Raw genomic sequence first — 12,081 nt, forward strand, 5'->3', positions numbered from 1 at the left:
TTCTTAAAAAAAGAAAAAAAAAAAGAAAAAAAGAAAAAGAAGAGAAATAGAAAAGAGACAAAGGTCTCAATGCATCTTCACAGCATTTGCTACTGTAGGACTTGGGGATTTTCAGAATGTTCTCATCTTACCTTTTCAAGACGCCAGTACTAATAGAAACCTTGAACTATATGTTAAGAAGGGAGGGAAAAGAAAGAGCTCATCACCCTCTGCAATGAACAGTTCTTTTGTGTCCCAAGCAGTGGGCAGGGGATGGGAAGCAGCAGCCATATGTGCACTGCAACGTCCGTACTGGCTGTTTTTGGCAACGCACCCTCTAGAAGGTGCCTGTGTGACTCAGAGGTGGGTATCGGTGAATGTGGTGTGCTCCTTGGTCACTGTGCTGAAGCCTTTGATGACACTGACAAGATCATCCTCATCCAGGTACCGCTAGGGGAAAAAAAAAAAAGAAGGAAAAAATTTACATTAGCCCCTCCTTCCATCCTTCCATCCATCCCAGAGCAACAGGACTCCTCACCAAGCCACGACCACTCGTGCTGTGATTGCGAAGGAAGGCGTCCCACGCCGACTCCTCTGCAATGGACTTCTTCTTGTCGTAGATGTCAATGAGCTGGCTCACACTGCGATGCAGAGAGGCTTGGGAGTAGCTGCGACTCAGCTGGCTTGGAATCTGCGCCAGAGAGGCCCTGCGGGCGCTGCGGGTGCTTCGCGGGGAATCATCTCCTGGGATTTTAGTATCTGCCAGCCCCTAGGAAGACACCAAAACAAGCAGTAAAGATAAAATTAAAATAAAATAAAATAAAATAAAATAAAATAAAATAAAATAAAATAAAATAAAATAAAAGGCACGATCTGGAACACTTCAACTAACAAAAGAAATAAGAAAAAGTTCATGCATTAAAAATCAAGCACTTACTTATATATAAACAGAAGAGGAAAAAATAGACGTTTCCCCTGCCCAGAGTCAGAAGACAGTAATGCAAGAAAAAATCAATTTAAAAAAATCAGAATTTTCCTTTTTTTTTTTTTTTTAATTAGCCAACAGGCATAGGTCCAAAAGTTTTTCACTAGCAGAATGATGCTCCAGACTTGCAGAGAAAGACCTGCTAGCATGAAGAGGGAGCAGGCATTTCCCCTCCAGGGAAAACATGCTGGGTAGGATGCCTCATGCACATTCCTTGCTTCGGCTGGCACATCACACGTCCTGCAAATCTCCAAGCTAACAACAACTCAACAACTCTACCTCCAAATGCATCGTGTAACTCTTGAGTGTGACACTGCTGGATGAATCAGATGTGTCCGCAACAGTCTCAAACTAAGATGAAAGAGAGGGAGGGAAAGCATCAGGGCAGAGGTGCTATTTAACTTGGAACTGGTTACCAAGGGCCGTGTGGGCAGGCAGCATTGCCTGCTGCCCGATCTGGGTAGCCCCTGTAACACACAAGTGTTGGCACTTCAGAGTAGCTCTACCCTAGCTGTTCAGATTAGCGCTTCCAGTGATGCACTGTAGACTCTTCATTTCTATTAACTTCATGAGAAAAGGAAAAAAAAAAAAAAGAAGAAAAGGTGGGAATTTGAAAAGCAACGGTGCAGGCATGCCAACAGCAAAGGCGTTTTAAAGTCAGGAGGAACAGCATAGTGTGACAGACTAGAAGAAAAGAAATCAACACCATGAGACCAAAAAAGGAAGTTTCTTACTCTCAGCCTTTGCCAGGAGAAGGGACACACTGCAAGTTCCATCGTTTCCAAGAGCTGCTTAGTTGAGGCACAGATGCAGCTTCTTGGCACTGAGACAAGAAGTAACAGACTGCGTGAAGGATGCAGGAGTCACTACCCTGCTGGATGGCACTTACAGGGAAAAGAAGCTGAGTGGGGACAACGGGAGTCATTTTCTGGCCTATGTATGTGAAGAAGCATGGCAGGGGAGGGCACTGATGTTCCAATTCTCAGTCTCATCACAGTGATCATATTCTTTTTGACTTGCTTTTCATCACAAGTTAGTCAGGTACTACTACTCTACTACTCTTTTTTTTTTTCTTCTTCTTTTTGAGCATGGGAACATGTTTGTTGTTTTTTTTTTTCTTTAAACAGATTTGTAATTTCTTGTTATAATAAAAGTGTCACTCACCAGTAGTCCTCCTACCACGCTGGTGGTCCCAAAGTGGCCTGTGTGCATGTATATATACAGACACATTTTGCTAAGGTTCCCAGCTTTTCCCTAGTCAGAGTCTGTCTCCCCCAGATCACCCTGGCAAGGAGTTCATCCTAGAGCATTCCAACTGGGTGGTGAGTATATACTAGAAAGACAGACTCTGTTCCTAAGAAGTCCTGTTTTTTTGCAGGACTATTTCATCAAAAAAAGAAAAAAAAAAGACCACCAAAATGGATCTTGGTTAGTCATTTACAACAGGACAGTTGGGTCCACACAAAAGGTTCTTTTGAAAAGTATGTTCTATTACCTATTTACCCGCAGTGTGCCTCTTGGATCCACTCCTCAGTGTGGATCCTTGGCTCTGCAAGGATCTACCTTGCAGATGGCCCACCTTACACAAGCCTTTTCCCCACAGCTCTACTGCCGACCACAGCTAGTATCAGGTAGGCAGCAGTGGCTTTGGATCTGCCTGCTGCTACAGCTCCCAACTTCTCTGTTACAAGGCATCAAAAGTACTCCAGACCAGAAGTACTTCATGTCCTGCAGCCCAGGTACTGCATGAATCCTCTGGACTAAATGCCTGTGAGCTGGGCTCGCTGTGAGGATACCTCACACCTTCCCAGGTACACTAGACAGCCCCTTTCCAACTCTGCACAGCCATCCTTTGCTAACGGAGAATGCACCAAAATGCTGGAGGTGAAAATATCCAGATAAAAGAGTAACAAGATGCATGCACTACAGTGCCCTGTGCCCAACCTACCGCATGGGTTTCGCCTGATGAGTAGACGCTCATTGGTGATGTTCTCTTCTGCAGTGGAACCAGAGGAGGTCTGTCTCGTGCATAGGGTTGCTTGTGGACCTTCCTTTGAAGAATTAAAGAGAGAAGAATAGCCAAGAGGATCAAACCTAGAACTACCATCAACACTGCAAACCACAGCTCATTGTAGAATTTTGCACTTTTGGCCTCTGCTTTGTCCTTCTCGCCAGGTGTCGTCAAGATCAGACCTGTAAATACCAAGAGGGAATAGGGGAGAAAGGGAATGTTATTTGAGAAAGCCATTTAACAATATGCCATCCCTTTTCTCTCTAATAAATTAGGCAGAAATTTAAGTCAGTTTGTTGTCATGTGCTTATTTGCACTTATGTTCAAGGTGGCATAATGGTTCAATATGCTAGCGGGCTATAATAAAAAGCTTACTACCCTCAAGAGACCCTGCTTAAAGTTCTGGCATTGCTGCTCAGGCTGGAAATCACCACTGCATCAGCAGCTCCTGAGAAAGGAGGTGGTGGAGGTGGAATGCAAAAAAAAAAAAAAAAAAAAAAAGGAAAGGAAAAACCCCAGGTGCTCCAAGTAACCTTGAGGAGTAATTTCAGAGGCACAGAGGACATTCTCCCTCTCCCCAGCCACCAGTGCTACGTGGTAGTAGGTCTGAGTCGTTAAAAACGCAAGTGGGAGAAAGACTGATTTGTGTGATAACTTGTGCTTCACTTCCGTGAAAACAACACAGAACATCTCATTCTTTCTTCTCCAACTTAGAAAAATCAGCCACTTTCCTCACACATGACACAAGCATCAGAAATTTCAGTCAGGACTTTCTGCTTATTTGCAATCCCAATGAGTGCATCCAGACTCTTTGCTAAAGAATTCCCATCATCTTCACTTGTAAGATACCACTACAAGTTGCCTGTGCTGATGATCGACTTGGCAATAGCCTCAGGGTACAACCAGCAATCAAAAACTCACTCTGGAAGGTGATAGAGCAACTAGGAACATTTCACACCTCTACTACAGCCTCGCCTGAAATTCTGCAGGAGGATGGAGCTAGATCACAGGAATTGATGCAACAGAACTCCTGTGCGAAGAGTAATTGCAAAGAAAAGGCTGAGCAAGAAGCAAATAATTCAACTAATAAATAAATGAAACCAATGTCAGTGAGATGCATGAGGACAGGAAATGGTTCCAACTTAACTTTGGTTCCCAGAAAACTAAGGAGATGGGAAACAAACATATTTGTGTTTGACATCTACAAGACAACAGACAACAGGTGACTTGGATTTCATCACATCAAACTAGTTTGCATGAAACAGGCAAAGGGTCTGGACAGCAGTAGGTGCTATAAACCTGGTCTTCCCAGGGTAACTCATGACACCAACTCCTGTGACATTCTCATAAACTGGCTAAGGAAAAGTCTGAAAAAGAACAGATACTATTCACTTCACTAGGAAGGGAATAAATAAATAAATAAATAAATAAATTGGGGAGCAAAATAATTGACCATGTAAAAATAATAAAAGAAGCACATACAAGGCCAAAGAAAGGATCTGAAGTTAACTATGATGTAAAGAAACCGAAATTCCTCCATGGCAAAAAAAGGCCCATTATCTGCATACCTTATACTTAAGGCACTAAGGATCTTCTGATGACACTCCATTCTGTCTGGCATGCACTACATAGCAAACATCTACCACAAGCACATAAAAACAGTAGGTGCTAGATAATTTCTTCACATATTTACCAAGCCCATCTCCAGTGCTGTATTTGATGACTGGTGTCTTGGCAGTCCCTTCATCAGTGATACAGGTCACTTGAAAGAAAAAGGCTGAGCAAAAAGGTTAGAAAGTGTATCAGCAGGCGAGCACAAAATTCTTTAGCTGCTACTTTTCTATCACAATCCGCTAGTAGAGACAGCCAAGTCTGAGAAAAGCCTAACACATAACCCAGATGAGCCCCACATCAGAGCCTCATAATCCCTTTTACCAAGGTATTAAACTTCTAAATTATAACTATGGCATATGACAAATCATATTCCCATTTTACCACCTAATCTTTCCTCTTCCCATGACATGCAATTAGCTGCTTTAATTTTTTTTCATTACTGTGCTCCAAATCCCTCATACTCACTTTTTGGCTGATTCAGACTTGTTAAGAACATTTGAGTTAAAAAATACTGTATTAGCATCATTGCACTAATCAGGAAATCACAAGGAAGAGCAATAGCAAAGTTCACAACAGAAACCTCACAGCATCTCTTAACTAAGCTCTTGGTTGGTAGCATCTGGATTTCACTCCGTCAACCTCTTCTTCTGCCTGTCCTACAGCCCAGATACATGACAGCAGTTTTGATATTTTGATATTTTTAAACAGAGGGTTTAAAAATATCAAATGTATTAGTTTGCAAGTCACAGGTGTCTTTAGTATGCTCCCATGCTCTTCGTTTGTGGTGGCTTTGGAGACATATTTCTTAAGTTGAGAACACAATAGTATTAATTTAGCCCAACAGTATTCCACAGGGAGAATGATACAGGAAATAAAAACTGACTTCTGTCAGACGTCCGTGGCAAATACAGCTCCGTGTCAAAGCCGCTGTAGATGCGCTGCCCATTCTCAGTCAACGCGTACTCCTTCAGGCGTCCGTTCAATACAAATGTTCGACTCCAGTCTATGTGGATGGTAGATAAATTGCTGACAACTGAGAAGGGAGCCTTGTACCAAGGTGCTGCAGAAGAAAGGCAAAAGGAGGCTCAGGAGAACAGGTTGGGAGTATTTAGCAAGGCAAGGAAAACCACACTGGAGGAAGGGCTGGAGATCCTGTGGGCAGGGATTAGAAACTGATTTTCAAACCCTTTCATTCTGGATACCTGTTTTTTTTTATGAATTTTCTCCATTTTAGAGCTTATTATTATGTTCTACCTCAATAGCATGCAATTTAATAAAACACAGCTTTAGAGGTGATGCCTTTTAATGGCCACTCATTGACCAAAAATCCAGGACTGTTCCACTCCAAATTTTCAGCTAAGGATCCATACAATGTAACAGATACATTTTAATAACTACTAGACAGTAGTTAGACTAGTGCTAAATGGTTTTGTTGAAAGTTGATTCTGAAGTCCTGAAACTCAGGGTCCATAACAAAAAGTTAATATCCTCTTTGCCCTGATTTGTCAGGCTGAGGTGAAATGCCCACGTCATCCATTATAGAATGACTCTAGCTACAGCTCCATAGATCTTTTCAGTAAAAAGCTGATGTTAGACTACTACAAAATCAGTTTTGATGACAAAATCTATTCTGACTCTAGGCACAAGTCCTGCATATTTAATTCCCATGCAGATCACTACATGACCGTAAAGTACTGTCTGCATCTGTCTAATAGTAACCAAGTCTCACTGCAGTGTCAAAGAGGATCCACTCAGATTAAATCCAAGTAAAACTCCCATGGGCCCTGGCAGAAGTTTGGCTTCAGTCAGGACAGTAAGATTATTTCTGAAAAGAATCGCCAAGTCTTTTTTAAGATGTCCACTTTTCCCAGGAAAGGTTTATAGCAACACTGTTATTACCGCAAGTTCTGTAATTTCTCGATAAAATAAAAGGTTTCCTCTTCACAGAAGAAACAGGATGTAAAAGATGTAAACCCATATGATGAGCAAAGAAATATACTCAAGGAAATGAGCGACCAAGTCACACAGCAGAATTCCAGTGATCTGGCAGCAGAGGAACTGGATACATACGCAATGGTGGATTTTGATGGACATCAGCTTTCACAAGGGGGCTGATTTCTTTGGCCCTATCCAGCCTCCTTCCACTGAAGTAGGAATTTCTGACCTGTGAATCATTTCTCATACTCACGCTCCTTCTCAGTAGTGAAGCCAACCCATTCCGAGGCGCTGCTGCCAACAGAATTGTAAGACACGACTCTCAGGTTGTACGTTGTGTAAGGCTCAAGGTTGGACACGTTGGCACTCTGTCCTTTTCCTGTATACTTCACTTCAGTTGGGCCAGGACTGCAGGCCTTTACTGCAGGCTGTAGATTCGGGGGACAGGCCATATACACGTGGAGCTCATAGCTGAGAAAAAGGTTGATATTTTGATGAATCAAGAGCCTTAATTATATGAGAGCCGACCAACCAGTGAAGACCATTTCATCCCAGCTGCTGTATGTCTAGCTACCAGAGAACAGAATGGACTGATGCTACTTTTTCTCCTGCAAAATTTGGTCCCAACTGTAGGGTATCTACAGACAATCATAGTTGTCATTCATAGCCACAATGAGATTGTTGATGCCCGTCACTTCTGTAAATCAGACAGCTGACCTGCCTTAGTAAATACAAAATGCAGTTGTCTCTTCACTTCCAGTTGTTCTCACAACCTTTTGGCTGTGCAAACAAAACTGTCAGGCAATTAGTTCCACTCTTAGCAGCAGTTGGTGCAATGAGAGACCTCCAGAACTGCCACTTCATTCCTGCCTCCCCATAGCTGGCTTTGGGGGCCTGACAATTTGGGGCATAACAGAAGAGTCCCTTTTCTCTGGGTCCATCCGCCCAACAGCCTGCTGTGGAGTAAAGCAACTGTTGTGAGTGAACATCTCTTGGAGGGAATTTGAGGCACGTGGGATATCATCCCTCACACTGGGAAGGAGGAGCATAGCTGTCACAACTGACCACAGCACTCAGTCATGTGAATCAAGCTCATGTTCAGGAAAATTGCTCTGCCACCACCCTAGGCTGATTCAGGAAGCCTCGGCTGGAGGGCAGGTCCTACCTGGTGACGATGCCGTTGGGGGACTGCGGGGCGCTCCACTGGAAAGAGGCGTTCCTGGAGGTCACGGTGCGGATCTGCGGAGGCGGCTGCTCGGAGGGTGGTGCTGGCTGCGTGGTGATTTGGGCAACGGGTCCTTTGCTGCAACAGTTGAAACAGGTGCAGGCCTCCACACCAATGGTGTATGTGGTAAATGGTTTTAGCCCATGTATTGTCTGCTGGGTGGCAGTCCCTTCTGAGAGCTATAAAATTTAAGAATGAACTTTACACAGCTTCAATAAGCATAACTACTAAGCAAGAGTTAATGGGGTGAATTAACTCCAGAAGAGGTTCTGCATGTCTGCTAAGTCTGACATTAATGCAGCTGCTGCACACTGGGAACTCTATATTCAGTTTCTTCCTATTACAAAGTTAAAAATGGGCCATTCAAAGAAAAAGACCATGCCACCAGTGGCCTCACAAACCTCGAGCTGAACTGTAACCATTGCAGATACACACACATATCACACAGACTTCCTTGGCTTGGATACAGTAGGCAGCATTGGCAAGAATGATGGGAATATATGGTGTGTCAGTTTAAATGACAGGAGAATTTCCTTTGTAGTAGTATGGCCTTTGAGCTGAGGACCAGACTAGCTATGGTATTTGATGAGCTTACAGTTAACTCTCCTATACTCAGTGTGGGACACTTCATCGGTCCGACAGTGGAAACTGTGCTTTCTTGTGCAGAACATGCCACTTCACCTCTCTGCCATAGTCATTTGTGGGCATAGCTTCTATAGCCCAAGTAATCAAAATATGCAGAAAACACCATCAAGAGGCAACATCCGCTCCTGTTGAGAGCACCTGATTCAGCAGAATGTAGCAGAATATAGGCAGGAATGAGTCAAACGAACACAGCATCAGGTATTATATGATATCTGGTCAAGAGACAAGACTGCGGCAGGGCTGATACAAGGGGATGACAAAGGAAAGCCATACAGGTACTACTGGCTGAATTCCTCACAGTCAAAGACACTGTAAGGAATAAACATGTAATGTGCAATCAGTAAGCAGTTAAAATTCATGGACAGCATTGATGACTTGGGAAGTCAACAGCACTTCCAAGAAAAGCAATATGGGACCAGGGAAAAAAAAAAACTCATACTAAGTAAAACATTTTTCTGCTCATAAAGGGCACACAGATGATGTTATAGACAAGAAATATTCAAGTATTTTGCATTATTTGTTGATACAGTTCCAGGTGGCTTCTGCAGCCCTAGGCTTTACACACATCCTCCATTTTATAAGTCTAATGAAGTTCTGCAGGTTTCCTAGTTTAGGTGACTTTGGTCATAGAAGTAAAATGATTGGAAAAGACCATCGAGATCATCAAGTTCAACCGTAAGCCCTTCAACACCATGCCTGCTAAACCATGTCCCCAAGTACCTCACCTACATGTTTTTTGAACACTGCCAGGGATGGTGACTCCACAGCTTCCCTGGGCAGCCTGTTCCAATGCTTGACTACTCTTTCCATGCAGAAATTTTTCCTAATATCTAACCTGAATCTCCCCTGGTGCTACCTGAGGCCATTTCCTCTTGTCGTATCAATAGTTATTCTGGAGAAGGGATGGACTCCCACCTCACTACAACCTCCTTTCAGGTAGTTGGAGAGAGAGTGATAAGGTCAAATGATAAGGTCATTTCTGGACACTTGATTGATTCTGTTCTAAGAAAAAGCCAAAGCTGCATCTTAGCCTTGACAGAGCATCCCAAGCATTGCTGCAGTCTATTCAAACCTGTTAAACTTTTTGGCACAAAAAAAAAAAAAGGAATAACAGCAATCTGCTATCAATCAGGCACATATGTAAAGCCTTTCTTTATCATCCCCCCAGCTCCTAGGCCCACAGACCAAATACACCTAAAAAGTGGGGAAATGTTTTGGGATGACAGAGAACCTCTGTTATTTGCCTCTCCAGTGCAGCCGTTCTCAAGCCAGAAAAGACACTGACTCCACAACCATGCCTGGAATTTCCCATTTGATATGTTCATGAATGCAAAAAAAAAAAAAAAAAACCCACCAGAAATTACTTAACTCTGAGATTACTTAATCGCTGAGATTTGCTTGAACACCTAATATCTCCCCGCTAAAGGTCACCTTTAATAACATCTTTTGAGACAGTCTATGCTGTCACAAAGTCATCTTGCTGCTTGCATTATTTCTAATGCCTTCTTAATAACGAGTAAGATTTTAAGGGCAATTCATGCGCAGCATTCTCTTCTGAACTCAAAACTGTACGATCTCCAAAGCACACGACTGATTTCTTACTGGCTAGAGTTTCCACCTGAACCACTCGTGCTGGCAGGAGCTGTCTGGAAGTATTTCGTTTGGGCGGTTAGCCATCCCTGAACAATACTTGGGATTCTCATCACATTGTCACAGCATATTACCAAGTGAGAGAGGTTTGAATGGTGAAGTTAATTCCTCCAGAAGCATAATATTTAGCTGAGTGAGAGTGTTGGTCCTGCTTTGTCCAGAAGAGAGCATTGAAGAGCAGTGAAAAAAGAGAAAATGCAAGGGCTGAAGAAAGTCCGTAACCAACAGTAGCAGCTACTAAGAACAAAATCATCAAAAGCAAAAACAAAAGTTCAAATGGAAGTACAAAAATGGTTTAGACAGTACTCACCACTACGTTGGTGCCTCTGGTATCATTAGAAAACAGCCTGTAGATACTGACTAACCCGTTTGGCTTAAGAGGAGGGCTGATGTTCACCACAGCCACCGTGGACGCCACCGTGTCAAACAGGGGGGGCCCGAGGCCCTCGGGAGGGGCCGGCCCCGTGCGGCAGCGTGACCAGGCACTCGGCGTCCGGCCTGCGGAGTTCACCGACCACACCTTGGGCACACAGAAACAGAGACACTCTCAGGGAAGGGCCTCATCCTGCAGAACACCCACAGCTACGGAGCAACGCCAGCGCAGTGATGTTAACGAAGGCGCTGCCCAGCGTCATCTGTGCAAAACGTTCCTCGCCACCTAACCAACGTCTGAGTGAGCGACTTTCTAAGAGAAGAATGGAGCATTTCCCACAATTAGATTTAGGGAAAAGAGGAAGATTTCAGGTCTCAGGCAGTATGTGTGTTGCATCTTCTTCACACCTGAAACCCAAACTCTGAATTCTCACCTTTATCTGCATCATACTGTGTAGAGAGGACTCTCTGAGAATCTACAATCAGTATCAATCATGTTTTCAAAGACATCTGAACAAAAATACCAATATCCAGCTCTGCTATTGTCTCCTTTCTACGCATTTCCCTCATATTCACAAGCAGACCCAATCAATTCAGCCTGGCCCAATGTGACATTTAGGTATGTTCATCCTGACTGAATCGCACAAGGCAATCACTACTTACTTTTTAAACCTGCAAAGTTTTATAGAAAATCTCTAAAATACTCCCTTCTAAAATATATCAATGTACCAATCATCTGGCAATATTTCCAATAACCCATACTATAAATAAAACCCATTGAAAACTACATTTAAAGTCAGCATCTCTCATTTATTTTCACAACATTTGCTTTATTGCATAGGCACAAAGGCAACTGTTTCACTTCTATTCAAAATTCAGCAGCTCGAATTAGACCTGATTAAAAAACACATGTCTCTATGAACTATGCCTACTTATTTTGTCAGCTTCCCAAAACTGGAGTGATCTGCAGACTACATAAAACTCAGCACTTATTAAACACAGTCTCCAACAAATCTGCATGAAAATTAAATTTTGCTTTCATCAAGGAGTGAATAAACATATGGAAGGAAGTATAATCTTATTTATCAAAAACCATTTGTATAATTAAACACGAATATCATAAAAGGTTGCCTTAGGTCATCATTTGCATGAGTAAGTAATTTGTAGGATGTCAGGTACAATAGACAGAGTAGATGGATGCGTGAGTTTATAGGGTTAAATTAGGCTCAATATTAGCCAACCACGTAGTGATCAATCAGAATGATAGATCTAAATGGCAATACAAGAGGACTGTCTGAGTGATTTTTAGTGTAAGTATTCCTTAGTAAGCTTTCATGTCGAGCAGTTCTAACTACAGTAAAACATGTTCTTGTGTGATCTGCCCTGGCCAGAAGACCCGGGCAAGCAGACAGTGAGATTGTGCCTTAACAAAAGTAGTAATAAAATAAGAGGTCTTCAAAACTGGGCCTAGAGTCTTTTCAGCTTGCAGAATTAAGTTCAAGATAATGGGACCCTTCACAAAGGTCCTGGAGAAGGAAGAAAGCCAAAATCCACCACAATGGCTTTGAAGACTGTGGTTCTATGCATTACAAAACCAAAGTTACCATTTCCATTTTCTTGTGAAAGACTGCCTAATAAAACACTGTTAAAGTACTTTAATTTTCC

The 12,081-nt window shown here is 42.7% G+C and overlaps 1 protein-coding gene across 1 annotated transcript in view; it reads right to left on the bottom strand.

Moving 5' to 3' along the window:
- Window positions 1–68: 68 nt before the first annotated feature.
- USH2A (usherin) overlaps window positions 69–12,081 on the bottom strand; it is a 356,467-nt gene continuing 344,454 nt past the window's right edge. The window contains exons 64-71 of the mRNA XM_088531950.1: window positions 10,355–10,564; window positions 7,690–7,928; window positions 6,778–6,995; window positions 5,473–5,649; window positions 4,669–4,752; window positions 2,913–3,157; window positions 518–748; window positions 69–429 (exon numbers count right to left, since the gene is read on the bottom strand). Of these exons, the coding sequence (XP_088388076.1) occupies window positions 337–429; window positions 518–748; window positions 2,913–3,157; window positions 4,669–4,752; window positions 5,473–5,649; window positions 6,778–6,995; window positions 7,690–7,928; window positions 10,355–10,564 (1,497 nt within the window). The 3' untranslated portion in view covers window positions 69–336. The remainder of the gene's footprint in view (window positions 430–517; window positions 749–2,912; window positions 3,158–4,668; window positions 4,753–5,472; window positions 5,650–6,777; window positions 6,996–7,689; window positions 7,929–10,354; window positions 10,565–12,081) is intronic.

This window comes from Tinamus guttatus, unplaced genomic scaffold (assembly GCF_059628265.1).
Source record: "Tinamus guttatus ecotype Peru unplaced genomic scaffold, ASM5962826v1 Tinamus_guttatus_pri_ptg000033l, whole genome shotgun sequence".
In the NCBI taxonomy this organism is placed as follows: Eukaryota; Metazoa; Chordata; class Aves; order Tinamiformes; family Tinamidae; genus Tinamus; species Tinamus guttatus.